Source organism: Thamnophis sirtalis, unplaced genomic scaffold, assembly GCF_051295495.1.
Source record: "Thamnophis sirtalis isolate CommonGarterSnake01/CBP01778 unplaced genomic scaffold, rThaSir2_p1.2 scaffold_1, whole genome shotgun sequence".
Lineage (NCBI taxonomy): Eukaryota > Metazoa > Chordata > Lepidosauria > Squamata > Natricidae > Thamnophis > Thamnophis sirtalis.
In genome coordinates this window covers 93,018,426-93,034,837 of record NW_028261381.1, presented here as the reverse complement: position 1 = coordinate 93,034,837, position 16,412 = coordinate 93,018,426, and the positions used below count along the sequence as shown (strand labels likewise).

At 39.3% G+C, this 16,412-nt stretch overlaps 1 protein-coding gene across 6 annotated transcripts in view; it reads left to right on the top strand.

Annotated features, from left to right (window-relative positions):
- Nucleotides 1-16,412, top strand: part of ANO5 (anoctamin 5) — a 72,327-nt gene that overhangs the window by 28,451 nt on the left and 27,464 nt on the right. For 3 of the 6 annotated variants that reach the window (XM_087719000.1, XM_087719022.1, XM_087719007.1), the window contains 3 exons: nt 1,520-1,564; nt 4,071-4,184; nt 13,344-13,412. In XM_087719000.1, coding sequence (XP_087575126.1) covers nt 1,520-1,564; nt 4,071-4,184; nt 13,344-13,412 — 228 coding nt within the window. The remainder of the gene's footprint in view (nt 1-1,519; nt 1,565-4,070; nt 4,185-13,343; nt 13,413-16,412) is intronic. The other 3 variants (XM_087719018.1, XM_087719014.1, XM_087719025.1) reach the window with 1 other exon arrangement.

Sequence of the window (16,412 nt, the reverse complement as noted above, 5' to 3'; positions counted from 1 at the left end):
TCAGACCCGGCCACATTTTTCAGAGTTTCATCATTTTAGGGAGGAAAAAAAAACCACAGCTGTGAAAGTTAATTGAGAGATAAATGGGGATTTATCCAAGATCAGGTTCCCCTTTCTAAATCAAAATTCTTTTCCTGCCTCAGAAGTTAAAGCCACTTTGTACTAAATATTGATACATGTAGCAAGAGACATGTTACATCTTGTTCTGGATTTATGGATAAAAGAAGTTCAAGTATTTAATAGTATCACATTTTGATGAAAACTAAGGTCAGGAATAAAATAAGACTTACAGTATAGCTGTTCCTAACCCTGCAAGAGAAAGGGCACGATACATCACTAATGATGCATTATAGCATAACTCTAAAAGCATGGAAACTGGCTCTGAAGAATCTAACTTCTCCATATTGGTCACATGAATATTATTGTATAGCTCTAAATCAGTGGTGTCAAACTCAAGACTCACGGGCCAGATGCGACCCATGGGGTGGTTAAATCTTGCCTGTGGGGCCAGCCTGGAAATAGTAAAAGACTGGCCTGCAGTGCCTCTGGCAGCCAAAATGGGGCTGGGAGAGGCTGTGCATGGTCCCCTGCATCCCATTTTCAGCCTAGATGACCACCTGCAGCACTCTGCTGGCCAAAGTGCTGCAGGAGGATGACCAGGCCGAAAAAGGGGTGTCGGGCTGGGACACATGTATTCCCCTGCACCTTGTTTTGGCCGGCAAAGTGCTGCAGGAGACCGTTTGTTCCGTGTCTCCCCCGGTCTGTGGTGGAGAACTACAATGCTGATCCGGCACTCGAAGAAATCCAGTTTGACACCCCTGCTCTAAATGAATATTGTTTTGTTGTAAGGATTAATTACCAAATATTTAATCTGGATAGGATAAGAAAATGAATCTTTTATATTTGTTAAGAATCCAACTTCTTATGTAACTTCTTTCTTTAACTTTATATAAAGGTAAAACAAATAATTCAGGAGGTCTATAAATAAAAGAACAGATCCTCAAAAGACAATGTCAATTCTTGTGACAGAACACCATTCATTTTTGTTGTAATGCCACCAGTTGGACCCAATCTGGTAACTTTCATCCATGAATAATAAATATGAAGGAGTTTTGAAAACATTGACTCTACGTTTCCTAAGAAGGCTGTGGGTGGCTATTCTGAATGTTACAACACCCTTCATTAATCTGGCTTCCTTCAGATGTGTTGAAGCATTCCAAATAGCAGGTCTGCAGGTTCTGGCCGTTTTTAGCATAGTCGCCTTGAGTTGCCATGTGGGAATAGGCGGCAATATAAATTTCCTAAAATAAATAAATATCTGGAGGACAGCAGGTGGTGGAAGGTTTTTCTTGAAGACCTACACAGGCATTTCTTGTCCATTTGTTTCCTTCAGATTGTGAACTTATTCAATAGTCTGGAAAAAAATTACTTCAATCCCTTGATCATACAAAGTTGTAGTGTTAGGGATTTTTTTTAGAGAGAGTTTGCTCATATATTAACACCCTGTTGGTTATTCCAGAAGTCTGGAAGGAGATTCAATCTGTTCCTGAAACGACGTCTCAGGGTAAACCATTGACAAATTGTACCACTAACACCTGGATGGCTGCAGTGATAACAAGCTTCATTATGTGATGTCTCTCTTTAATAGGGAACAAGATGAAGTAATGAATTTTACTTAAATAAATAAATATAAAATCATACACATTTAAAAAGATTTCAATATCTGTCAAAGGATATGATCCTAAAGCTGCGTATATAGTGCCTGTTTTATTGAATGACATGAAACAGCCTTATTTGATAACTCCTTAATTGCTAAATATATTTTGACACAATTGAAAAAAATATTTTTCTTTAGAATGATTCTTGACATAAAATGCTATTTAGAAAAGTCTAGCATTTAAAAAAATAGGTATAAACCATTTAGGTAGTAAATATGAGGTTGCAAACTCAAAATTCATCTGTAGGCTATACTTAGCCTCGTAGTAGTTACCTTATGTGTAAGGTATTATATTTACTCAAACATGATCAAATAATAGAAGGGCTGCAGGAACACTTAAAGATTATTTTATCTTATCTCAAGCCTACTGTAAGAAACCACCAACATGGTGGTTTTAGGTAAACCATGCCATTGATATCCATACAGATACCTTAAGTGTGAAATCAGCACACACCGTTTTTATTAACATCCAAAGAAGTAATATAGAATTGGGGAGATACCACAGCCATAATCACACACAAATACATACAGCATTAAAATAAGTAGGCAGCATTTTATTACAATATATTTGTCAGGCCTAAGCCTAAGGATAACACAGTAAGTTTTTTATTTGCTTACACCTGATAGAATCTTTTCAGATGAAATATATAACCTTCAAACCTAATAGATATGTTCTGGGAGATTCTAGGGAAGGGTATCCTGCACCTCTTTCCCCCTCCTCCATCCAGTGCGGAACTGTGCAGTGTCTTATTTTGAGGCTCTCTTTGTGCTGTCTCCCACCTGGGAAGCTATGGTGCTGTCCCAGTGGTGGGTTGCAGACGGTATGCCCCAGTACAGGCGTACCGGAGCATTCCTGGAGGACCAGTTACCGTTCTGATATGGTGCTCTGGAGGGCCCATCCACCCGCCCAAGTTCCTTTCCTGTCTTTTAAGTCTTCAGCACTTCTGCACATGTGCACGGCATGTACAGCACCTGTGTGATGCTCCGCTGAGCAGCTGGAGCATCGTGGAGGCTCGCAGAGGTGCTAAGATGCACCAGTTGGAACAGGATCTGGAACCCACCACTGTGCTGTCCCAACTCCTCCAACTGCATATTCCATCAGAACATTCAATCCTTTGGAATAAATGGATCATTACTGTCTGGACCAGTTGGATTCTGCAGATTTAATTCTCAAAGAATTCAAAATGGCAGCCTCCAAAGTTTGCTACCTTTATTGCTCCACTGGCAGCTAATTTCATGCCTAAAGTAGGACTAGAACTCCCAATCTGCTGGTTTCTAGCCGTACCTTGAGACCACTACATTAAATAGAACCTCAACAACAAGTCTTGACCCAATCATTCCTTTTCCCTATTTATTCTTCCAATCAAATACCATTAGAAACCAGCCTAAGTTCCTCAATGTAGGTGATGCACGTGCTCCCAGAAAGCCTGATGACACTCAAGCTTTTTCCCTCCCTTCTCCTTTTCCTTTTTCTAAACACCATCCCCCGAAACAGTATCTGAAGGAAGTGCCATCTGAGAATATTGAAGTATCGATTGGTAGGAAAGACTGACAAGAAACTGTTCTGGACTTTTCCCCCTAAAGTTTCCATCTTTTATATTTTATTTTATTTTATTTTTATTTATTTATTTATTTTTAGGTAGATACTGTATATAAATTATAAAATTTATGACAGCGTGATGATTACTAATCTCCTTTTGAAAGTAAGAAATTTAAAAACAAACATTTAAACAATATTCCCCAAACCTGTGCAATTGTAAATACTTTCCATTCCCATAAAATCTGCAGTCAGGTAGATTTCATTTCTCCGCATCTTGTTTTCCTAAATTATAATATTACAGCACTTACTCTTTATTTTCAGAGCTGCTTCTGTGCTTTCTGCTTTTATTTGTTGTCACTTTATACAGTGAAATGTACAAAATTGCACTGGGACTAAAATACTTCTGCAACATAAAAGAGCATTTCAAAGTAGCAACCCTGCGTCCTCGTTCAAATGTATGTTGACTAGCTTCTTTATTCTATGGCGAACGTGTGAGTCATAGTGTAGGCTTCAGATGTTACTGTTTAATAAATACCTTTATAACAGGGTGACTTCATTGTGGCAAATGTCTCTGCATTTGTGCTTGCTTATTTATGAAGAAAGTCAGTCATGTCCGTGTTTCGCTGTGCAAATATAAGAAAAATATATTTTGTAACTGTGTTGCAAATATTTGTCTGAAAATAAATGTTATTTAAACTTATTTGACCTTAGAATTTTCCTAGAACTGAACGCTTGAAAAAAACTGAAATACATGTGGATATTTAATATATGTACAATGGATGCTGACATAGTGATGCTTTCTGTTCTCTCTAGATTGATAAGAGGCACCAAAGCAAGGATTCTGTTTTCTTCAGAGATGGTATACGGAGAGTAGATTTTGTACTTACTTACGTGGATGACCCAAAAATTGATGGAGAAAAAAAAGCGGTAAGCATCTTTTATGACTTCTGAATTTGGGGCATAATTTTGCTTTATGTAAAGCAACAACCTGGTTATAAAATCTATGCAGTTTTGCTTGTATTTTGTTATTGAGTTCTGTTCCTTCCACCTCACGACACCATTGTAATGGGTTCTCTTCACAATGAAATTAATTCTCTTTCATCTCTACAAACCAGAATCAGTTTTTTCTAAAGTAATTGTTGATGTAATGTTAAAATAAATCATGTTTGATAATGCCAGTTGTGCTGCATGCAAAAAAAGATTTTTTTCCTGCCAAAGTTTGCTTTAGCCCTTGCAGACTTGAGCAATCTCTTATATACTATGCAAGGTAAAGTCCTTCATCTAGATCATGGGTGTCAAATTCGATTGCATCATGTATCTTGACATTTTTTTGCCTTTGTCGAGCTGGGGTGGGTGGGTAGCCTGCCTGTAATGCATCCGGCCCTCAGCCACCAGTTTCACTGGCCTGATCTAGATAAGGTGCTTCATGTTACAATACTTCATCCTGACGTACTGTATTTTGTGACAATTTAAGATTTCCTGTGGCTGGAACATGCTTTTGCAGACATACACAAATTTATGGTGGTGCCTGGAAGACTTCCTGTGGCTAAAAGATGCTTCTGCAGTTTCTGATAGCTTTCTCTTACATGGTATCCTCCAAATATGTTGGCTTTCAAAGCCCATCGTTTCCCTGGCTAAGGATTATTGAAGTCTAGAACACTGGGCAACATCAGGATAGGAAAGAAAAGTGACCACCAGTCATACAGGGGAAAAATATTCCCTGGGTGTGTATGAATACCATTTTTTTGATTGAAAAAATCATTCAAATACCAGACACATAAGTCATAATTACTTCATGTACTCACAAGCTTTTCAGATTTCTGACCAAGTGCTTCTCAAAGGCATCTGAGTGTGCTCCTTATATAGAAACTCAAATAGATCTATTTGATTTCAGTTTGATCTAACAGGACTATTTTTTTTTTATTTTAAGAAAAAGGTTTTTTTAAAAAAAATCCTTACTATTCCTTCTCCCCCCATTATTTTTCTTTTATTTTCTATGGGAATAGTGAAATTTTGTACATTACGTAGTATAGAGTAGTACATTTAATTCAGTGGTGGGATTCAAATAATTTAACAACCAGTTCTCTGCCCAGATGACCAGCTGGGTAGGTGGGGATCAGTGGTCATGTGACTGGGTGGGCGTGGCCAACTCAACATCACTCAGGTCGATGGGCGCTTCGCCTTAGCTGTTACAATGTAACAAGGGTTAACTGGAGAGGCAGTTTCTGTAAGTAGGGTAATAAAGATTAGGCTAGAAACAACACCAGAATGTTTCCTCTGTAAAGTGGGGTGGGGGAACAAAATGAGATTTCTTCCAACAACCGGTTCTCTGAACTACTTAGAAAGTAAAGAACCAGTTCTCCCTAATAGGTGCAAACTGGCTGAATCCCACCACTGATTTAATTATATTAAGTTTCTTGTTATAGTTTATGCTGCTGTTTTAAGAAAAATAGCATCTTTTTTAGTTTCATAACTGATGTATCCTATAAACTTTGTACAATATGGAAGCATCTTGCACATACAATCATTGAAAAAGTAAATATACCTAATGTAAAGTGTCCCCCCCCCCCGCCCCCGGTATATATTTATATTTTATCTTTATTCAAACCATGTATAAAGGATAGGATGATATAATTAAACAAAAAAAAATCCTTATACAACAATTTTTGGTCTTTGACTCAGTCAGGATTTCCCAAACTTGGGAATTTTTCGGAATCTGGACTTCAACTCCCAGAATTCCATAGCCAATTTGACAAATGATGAGAATTCTGAGTGTTTGTTGAGATCCATACTCCCAGAAATACCCAAGACTGAGAAATGCTGGCCTACTTGTTCATGAGGAAACTTGTTTTTTTTAAAAAAAGTTAAAAACTATTCCTCCTAAATCAAATATCCATGTTTGTTTCTCAAAACTGTTTCGTATCAGTGCTCTATTTCTTTAATTGCTGGTTATTCAACATTTTATGGTTGGATGGTCTATTTTTATTTTTGCAAGCTATCTTAGGGAAGAAATAATTATTTATCAAATTTATATAGCCGTCCATCTCACCAAAGGCAGCTCTGGGTGGCAGACATCAGATTAAAAAACAAATATATACAATCAATATTAAAATATCATAAAAGCTAAAATTACAAATTCTGAGAGGGGAGGAATACACATTTGTGGAATCATCTAAGTACCTATCCAGTTCCACCATAGTAAAATCTTAAGGGCTTTTCAGAATCCCAAAGGAGAGAGCTTTTGGGATTCTGGGGAAGGAATGTTCCATAAGTTTTAGAATTTTTCTAAATAATTACATAATTAGTGAGAAAACATTTGTATAGTGAATTTCTTTTCCATAAAACCTATTTCAATATATTTTTGTTCTGTACTATACTATATTTCTGAAGCACAGGACTTGGCAATGTTATGTTGATTAACAAAGGAAGCATTGTTGGGGAAATCTATGCTGGGGGCTTGTTTTAGAAATTTTTGTACTTTATTAAGAACTGAGGTGACACAGTCGTTGGAGTGTAGTGTTGCAGGCTATTTCAGCTGACTGCTAGCTGTAGTTCAGCAGTTCAAATCTCATGGGCTCAAGATTGACTCAGCCTTCCATCCTTCTGAGGTGGGTAAAATAAGGATTCAGAGTGTTGTGGGCAATATGCTGACTCTGTAAGCTGCTTACAGAGGGCTGTAAAAGTACTATGAAGCAGTATATAAGTCTAAGTGCTATTGCTATTTTACATTCATATTATGCTAATGGAGCACTTAAATTCTCCTGAAAAGTTTCTGGAAAAATGCTTTGCTCTGAGTAACCAAACTTGAAGAAATTTTTGGTATTTCCCTTAAAGCTTTTCTGAGCTTTGTTGGATTAAGAAGAACAAGATTATGTACTTTAATAATTTGATATCTGAAGAACTTGCTGGCCATTTTTTACCTATCTGATTGGCTTTTTGTTCAAACTTTTTAAAAAGTTTTTAAAAAGTGTGTGTGTATGCAATGTGACATGACCATTCTTAACAAGGACCAGATTTTAAAACAACTGCCATATTGTGCACTTTTTTACTTTAATATGCTGAATGAACCTTTTATTTTAATATGTTTAGTCATTTTTCTCTCCATGGGAGAAAAAACATGGGATGGAAAAACTAGTTTTGAACACTAAAAATAAATTTTGCAACCTTTCAACAAATAGATCCCCTTCAGAGCTATAAAGTGCTATTTTCCATTGGCAATGTATTTAAATAGGGTCCATGGTACAATTTTTGTAGCACCTCTGAATCCACATATGCATTTAAGGTTCAACTTATAACTACAGCAGTAAGTGGCCACTAATTTTAGGAAATTATTCAGCTTGAAAGGGATTTGACTGAATCATTCCATCAAAAGAGGTCTAAAAACAGAATGGTACCTTTTCATTACTGATTTGGTGTAACTGTACTATTTCAGTGTAGAAGTATCTAAGTTCCACAGTGATTTTCTAGATATGGGTAGCATATGGCTTGAGAACTGATCCCATCTCAATTCTTCATAAGGCAGATTGCTTTGTTTCAAATGCAAAAGAAGATTCACCTTTGATAGATGCACCTAAAACACAGTGAAACCATTTTGCATATGCCTAATGGCTGTACCAGGTCTTCCTGACTTTGCAATTTAACTTAACATCTGTCCTGGAAGGAAAAATTGGGGTGGTTAGACTCTTAACCCCAGGCCAGCCAGGATAGCCAGATCTTTAGAGCGGCGCGGAAGGACTGGAGGGTGGTGAGGGTCCGAATCTCCACGGGGAGTTCATTCCAGAGGGTCGGAGCAGCCACCGAGAAGGCTCTCCTCCGGGTAGTTGCCAGTCTACACTGGCTAGATGATGGAATTCGGAGGAGGCCTAATCTATGCGATCGTATCGTTCTAGTGGAGGTAATTGGCAGTAGGCGGTCTCTCAAGTACCCAGGTCCAGTACCATGAAGGGCTTTGTAGGTGATAAGTAGCACCTTGAAGCACACCCGGAGATCAACAGGTAGCCAGTGCAGCTCGCGGAGGATAGGTGTTACGTGGGTGAAGCGAGGTGCACCCACGATCGCTCGCGCGGCCGCATTCTGGACTACCTGAAGTCGCCGAATGCTCTTCAAGGGCAGCCCCATGTAGAGCACATTGCAGTATTCCAGCCTAGAGGTCACAAGGGCATGAGTGACTGTTGTGAGGGCCTCCCGGTTCAGGTAGGGACGCAACTGGTGCACCAGGCGAACCTGGGCAAATGCCCCCCTGGTCACAGCTGACAAATGATGTTTGAAGGTCAGCTGTGGATCCAGGAGGACTCCCAAGTTGCGAACCCTGTCTGAGGGGTGTACAGTTTGACCCCCCAGCCTGAGAGATGGAACACTTGGCCAATTTGTGGGACGGAAACACAACAGCCACTCAGTCTTTTCTGGATTGAGCACAAGTTTGTTGACCCCCATCCAGTCTTTAACAGCTCAAGACCCTGGCTCATCACATCCATCGCTTCGTTGAGTTGGCACGGGGCGGACAGATACAACTGAGTATCGTCCGCATACTGGTGGTATTTTATCCCGTGCCGTCGAATGATCTCACCCAGCGGTTTCATGTAGATGTTGAAAAGAAGGGGGGACAGGACTGAACCCTGCGGCACCCCATACGTTAGGGGCCTAGGGGTCGATCTCTGCCCCCCAACTAACACCGACTGCGACCTGTCCGAGAGGTAAGAGGAGAACCACTGTAAAACAGCGCCTCCCACCCCCACCTCCTGCAGTCGTCGCAGAAGGATACCATGGTCGATGGTATCGAAAGCCGCCGAGAGGTCAAGGAGCACCAGGATGGAGGCGTGGCCTCCATCCCTGGCTCTCCAGAGATCATCGGTCAACGTGACCAAAGCGGTTTCTGTGCTGCAGACAGGTCTGAAGCCTGACTGGAAAGGATCGAGATAACTGTAAGCATTTAATGTAAGCATTAAATAATCTGCTTCTTAAGAGAAAGACTGACAAATCTGGACAAACTATTAAAGTGAAGAGGCTTTCAGTTGCCAATGAAGGCAAGTATTGTAAGTGTCGTCAACTTCTCAGCCATAACACATGGCCGTGAAATCTGGTCACATAAAGGCTAAAGAAAGAAAATGACTGGATTCTGGTGCTGAATAGTATTTTGGATAGCAAGTGCAAATAAATCTACATTGAAGTAAAAACTGTCAGCTTATTTGAAGGATAATGAAATAAATTCATTGAATAAATGAAATATTTTGGATACATAATGTGAAAACAAGACTTTTTGGAGAGAAAATGATTGGAATGGTTGAAAAAAGCAAAATCAGTTGAAAAAGGAACTGGCAAAACCCTAAGTTGGTTAGATACTATCACTGATTTCACAAGTAGAAGTTTACAAGAATTCAAGGAAGCCATTATTGGCAGTCCTGGTTTATTCCATCCCAAATAGAAGCAATTAAACAACGAAAAATTCTGTCTCACAGATCATATATTGTTCTACTAATGAAGTAGTATCTATCTGCAATCCAGACAGTGCTATTGTATAGGAAAATATAATGCTTTTAATTTATCAAAGGAAAGTGTTTTTTTATTTAATGGATGCTTAAATAATCAAGGAGTAGAAGATTTTTGAGGCTTATCCAAAGAAAATCAGTGTATAAGAAACCTTGAAATTAAAATGGTATCTTTATATTTCTTTTTTGTGATGTAAGCAATGAATAGACCTCTTTGAGATTAAATCAGGTGATTAAATTTTCACTAGAACTTTAACCACTGTATTCAAAAACTTGTTTTACTTTACTAGTGTTTAAAAATCACAGTTAAATATTATTTTGAGGATGGACATGCCTATAAAAGATGATGTCTTTAATTTGCTTTATAAGCACCAATAAATAGTTATTCCATATCACAATACGACACCTATTTTGGCACATCTTGTCTATGGGCTAGGAATGAGCAGGTACTTTGTTCTTTCTCCATGGGGAATCAGTGCAACTGAAGTTTGCTTTGTTATTAGCACTGTAGGAAGTAGAAAGAACCAAATAGTCCCGCTGCCACTGTTGGTTTGTAAGCAGTGTGTGAGCACATCTATTTAAACAAGTCTTAACTACTTCCATTAGAACTCTCTCTGCTTATTAGGTTGCAGCTGTAAGCTCCATAAAAAGTCCCAGGAACGTCCCCTCCTACAATGAAAAGTTTATCACTGCCTGGACCAGAGGTGGTATTCAGCCAGTTCGGACTGGTTCATCCAAACCAATAGAAGAAATTGTGGGTGGCCACCCACTTTCCCTCCGCAGCTGTATGCTGTCCTATGTAGACATGTTTTCAAGCCAAAGCACATGCACTGAAGGCCGAGCAGATGAGTGAATGCATGCGCACTCACATTTGCAAACCAGTAAAGTAAGTGAATACCACCCCTGGCCTGGACCCATCTACTAGATACCGTCCTGGAGGGATGTGGATCTAATTGGGAGATGATTGCACTGACTTCTTCCTTAGAGATCTGGATTCACTGATTTCTGTTGCTTTTATTCATTTGCAGGTGTATAGGTGCATATATATTTGCTCCACACATGCACCATTTTTGTCTCAAAACAATAAACACGTAAAAGTGTCAAGTGGGACTATGTCAAAGAGGGGCTAAACAAGATTGTGTTGTATTCTCTTGAGCGCAATGCAAGTGAAGGTCCCCTTCCCCTAATCCCAATTCAGTGTGTAACAAACAGAATACTCATGAGACTATGATGTCAAGTACATCTTTACAGTCATCTCTCCAGAATGATTGGAAGTTTAGGGATGGTTGGGGATGATAATAAGTCAGAGATGGGGTGGAACTACCCAAGACAGACTGGTCCACAACATAGGGGTAAACTCACAGATCCTGCTTGAAGAGCAGGCAGCAGTTATAGCTAGGAGACCCTTTACACAACTTCAGGTTGTGTGCTAGTTGTGGCTTCTCCTGGATCAGAAGTTCCTAAACTCAGTCATACACAACATGGCCATTTCATGCTAGGACTTCTGAAATACTCTCTACATGGGTTATCCTGGAAGAGCATTTGGAAGCTTCAATTGGTGCTGAGTGTGGCAGCATGGGCAGTTTTAGAGTGACCCATGTTACACCACTGCTCCAGAGCTGCAGTGGTTATTGGTTTGCTTCTGGGTGCAATACAAGATGTTGGTTATTACCTATAAAACCCTGTATGACATGACTTCCAGGTTACTTGAGGAACTATCTCACATCTAAGTGACAGGCCTGCCCCACCCATGCCAACAGAGGAGGCAAACTGCAGATGGCAGCAGTCAAGGAATTCCAGCTGAAGTCCAGAACCTTCTTTGCCATGGCCCAGCCCTTTGGAACATCTTGGTCCCCGAAGTGAGATTAGTTCCTACTCCCCTGACCTTCTGCAAGAGTCTGAAGATCTAGCTTTAGCTAGTTAACTTGGAGCCCCAATGGGGGGTATTTCATACTGGAGATGGGCTATCAAATAATAGCAGTTCCCACCTCCCCCAATATATTCTCCTTCCTTCCTCCCCATCTTTAGTTATATCTTGTAATTTATTGTAGTTTTATTGTGACTTTATATATTTATTCATATATTTATGGAGTCATGTTAAGGTTGTAAGTCTTCCAGAGTTGCATTGTCGTGATATGGGTGGCAAACAAATTTAATAAACAAATATTTTAAAAAAATAAAATAAAATGAGTGAACTCAGTGATAATCAAAAAACACTGAACACAAATAAGCTTTATGTTGCTAGTGAACAGTTGGTTGTATCTAAAACATAAATTCTGAGGGCTCAAAGTTTGCATTTTAAATCTAATTTAAATCTAATTCATCAGATTTACTTTACAAATGTTTAAGCATGTATAGAAAGAAACAAAATCAGGGGAGTATAACTTATAGAGTTTTAAATCAGAAATTTGTTGTGATATACACAGAATAGCTTCCCAAATAGATTTGTAGAGGAATGCTACATTTAGAATTCTTGCTGGACACAGAGACATTGTAGAGAAACTGTCCCCAAACTGGTATCCATCATAATTGCTGGAATAAAATTCTTGGCCATGTTGGATGGTTAGGGATGAAGAGTTATAATCCAGCACAGGGGGGGTCAAACTCGCCGTGTCACGTTGCCGTCACATGAGGTTTTGTGACGTTTTTCCCATTTGCAGAGCTGGGGTGGGCATGGCCTGCATGTGATATATTTTGGGTTAGGGTTAGGGTTATGGGTGCCATTTTGACACCCATAATCCTAGGATGTCTGCAGAAACTTCCTTGGGAGAATGAAGAGAAGACAATTACAATATTTGTAGAACTGTTTGCTTTGGTTTGAAAATGTATACAGAATGGTGGAACATTACCCTTCTTACAAATTATTATGGAAAAAAAATCCACACAAGGGAAGGTCCAATGAACAGTACCAAAGAAAATAAGGCCAAAGCAAATTGAAGATGATTTGAAAAAATCTGACTCAGTTTAAACCAGAGGACCCATTAGTTAAGTCACTAGGCTAAAAACCAAGAGACTGGGACCATTCACCTTCAGCACAAAGCCAGCTGGGTCACTTTCTCTCAGCCCTAGGAAACCACTTCCAAAAATCTTGCCAAAAAAACCTGCAGGGGCTAGTCCAGGAAATTGCTAAGAGTCAACTTGACTTGAAGGCATGCATGCACACAAACAATGTACACAATGGAAACCCAGCAGCCTTCAGTTGGAAAACATAATGTACCATTGTAAGAAATATCTATAGTCCAACAGCACCCACCGCAATGTACTTGCTCAAGGTCAGCCACACCCAGACACCCATTAAGGGAACAGAAAAGAAAGAAAAATATTGTTCCTGATGCAAATCCATTCATAAGAATTTCCATTTCTTCATTCCTATTGCAGTAATTTATTGTCAGCAAAATTAAAATGCCAGCAATGTGTTTAATATTTTACTTGTTTTTATACTTTTGGGTGCATATTTTGTATGGGCTTCCTTTAAGTTTGATCTGGAAAAAGGTAACATAATTAATAAAGATGATATAAAAGAACTATGTTTAGAAGTTGATGTACATTAAAACTCATGTTAGTTGAATCAAAGGAAACAACTGTCTGTTTTGTTTTTCAGGATCGAAGGCGAACGTTTGAGAGCAATCTAGTAAAAAAAGGTCTGGAACTAGAAACTGAAGATAAGAAGGTAAGAATTACTGTGGGTTGTTAGTGATTAAAATAAATGATTTAAAGTATTGAGCAATACTTTTGCAATACAATCGCTAGAAATAGGGGGCAGTGGGATCTTTGCTTGCTGAACAGCATGTTTGATTTGTTTGTTTATACTGCTATCATTGTAGATAGAAGATGGTAATCAGAAAATAAAACTAGCAAGTTTCTCCGTGAAGCAACTATAGCAGTGATGACGAACCTATAGCACGCGTGCCACAGGTGGCACATGGAGCCATTTGTCAGGGCACGCAAGGTGCTGCCCTGTCAGCTGGACAGCGCACATGCGCACACTGGCCAGCTGAATTCACCATTTTTAAAGCCATTTTGCACCCTCCCCAGGCTTCAGAGGCTTTATAGGAGTCTGGGGAGGGCGAAAAGAACCTCCCCCGCCCCCCGAAGGCCCTCCGGAGGCTTCATGAGCTTCCCTGAAGCCTCCAGAGCTCAAAAAACCGGCCCTATGGGCAAACAGGAAGTTTGGAAATGGACTTCCGGTTTTTCTCAGAGGGTCGTTTTGACTGCTCCAAAGGCTTCAGGGAAGCCTCCTGAAGATCCCTGAGGCCGCCGAAGCGCTCAAAACGACCCTCCAAGCAAAGTGGAAGTGACTTCCGGTTTGCTCGGAGGGTCATTTTGACTGCTCTGGAGACTTCAGGGAAGCCTCCTGAAGGTCCCTGAAGCTTCCAGACTGCTCAAAACAACCCTCCGAGCTCCGGAGGCTTCAGGGATCCCCAGGAGGCTTCCCTGAAGGTCTCTGGAGGGCTTCCGGGAGGGGCTGTTTTCACCCTCTCCAGGCTCCTATAAAGCCTCTGGAGCCTGGGGGGGGGGGGAAGCATGCAAAAAATGGGGGGAGCGCCTGTAGTGCGCAAATGCACACTGGGTGTGTGTGTGTGTGTGTGTGTGTCATGCATTGCATTATGAGTGTGGCACGTCCACATACGACCCTCTCTGCACTACCCCTACTTATGGCACGTGAGCCAAAAAAGGTTTGCCATCGCTGAACTATAGTATGTAAGGATACTCCACAATTGATCTATGTCTTTTTCAGTTTTGTGAGATATTGCATTAATATTCTTTTTTTGTTAATGGGAGATTGCATAATTCTATATCATACTTTTATGTCTATCCTGGATTACAGAGAATTCCATGCAGGATGGAACTTATTATAAGTATTTTTTTCAACTGGATGAAATTTTGTCCATTTACCATCAGGTGATATTGCTAAAATCTCAAAGAAATAGGAATAGCTAAGAACATAACCAGGAACTGCAGGGACAAAAAAATATTTGGACATAAATGGAAGGTTTCATGAAAGAAATGGAATGTTGAACATTACAATGTTGCAAAAACAGGCATTTTTCAATGTTTTCTGGCCTTTGCTTTGAAGGATGGAAAGCTGATTATTGAGAAAAAAATTGTAACATTTTTTTGTACAAGGTTGCTTTTTCTCCCTCCTTCCACCTTGATTTTAGCTATTAGCCAACTTGCTTTTATTTAATGTTCTCAATTTTCAATATGTTATTTTTGGTAAACTGCCCAGAATTCACTGAAAGTGAGTGGGTAGCTGTATAAATTTTATAAGTAAGTAAGTGAGTTTGGTTTGATTTTATTGGACTTATATGCCACCCTTCTCCGAAAGGACTCAAAGTGGCATACAACATAAAAACACACATAACAAAAGTTAAAAAAGATTAAGTAGGAAATCCAATAACCTTTAATTGACAATTTAAATCAAATTTAGGATTAAATTAAAATTAACAATTTAAAATTAATAATTTAATTTATTCTATTCAGGCCAGGGTGGTTTGCTGAAAAAGCCAATTTTTTAGGGCACGCTGGAAGGACTGGAGGTTAGGAATTATGCAAAGTTCCAGGGGCAGCTCATTCCAAAGGGAGTGAGTAAATAAATAAATAAAATAAAATAAAATAAAAACAATACAATAAATATACAAAAATACAATTAAATAAATAAATAAATTTAAAAAAATGCAATAAAGTAAATATTTAACATACTATGTATCAGTAATTCCACCCACTCTGAATGGCTCTGAAATTATTTTCAGATTGTGGGTGCAATCAAAAGGAAATAATTTGAAATCTTATTCATATGAATCCATCCATCCATCCATCCATCTATCTATCTATCATCATCATCTATATATCTCCTTAGTCAATACTTATCCAGATAGCTGAAAATTAGTCTTTGTTGTTTTCTTCCATTTTCCATAATTCCAATGAAATTAGTGATAACTAATTTAAATCCTAGTGATTTAAGCATGACTAACTTTTTCTGCCTTGGATTCTAAAAAGTATACTAGTAAAGTTTTAAAGTCAGGGGTGGGTTGCTGCCAGCGTTATTGCCAATTCGCAACCCTTGTGTAACGTGTGCATGCATGTGCCAGATGCATGCTATGCACATACACTATTTTATGTAAATTGTTGTCTGCCCATGCGCAGAACAATTTACAGTGAATTGCGCACACAAAATCATTAAAATTCAAAATGGCAATGCCCAAGCAGCAGCAAGGGAACCAATTCAGGGTCGTGTTCAGGCCTGGGTTGCTGCCGGTTCTGCAACCCAGGCCTAGATTCCACTACCGGTTTGGCCAAACCGGCCGAACTGGCAGCAACCCACCTCTGATTGCAGGAAATGTTTGAAATTTTTCATTTTTAGTCCCAGAATGTTTTAGATTGCTCCTCCCCTTCCCAATTTTTTTTCATCCTGGCTGTTCCAGGAATTGTTCATTTTGGACTCTTTCTGAAATGCTGCAAGCTTTATCCAAGTATGGATGAATCACCTAGAAGAATAGCAAGATCAATATGTGCTGGGAGAAAAATAGAACACTCATGAACACTGTAAATATTCAGAGGACGTTGTCCTTCCTGATTTTACATGGGCATGAAAAGGGTAGTTGTCCAACTTCTTAGACCTTGTATCTGTTACCAAACCTTTGGAGGGCAAATTGCTTAGTTTACAATC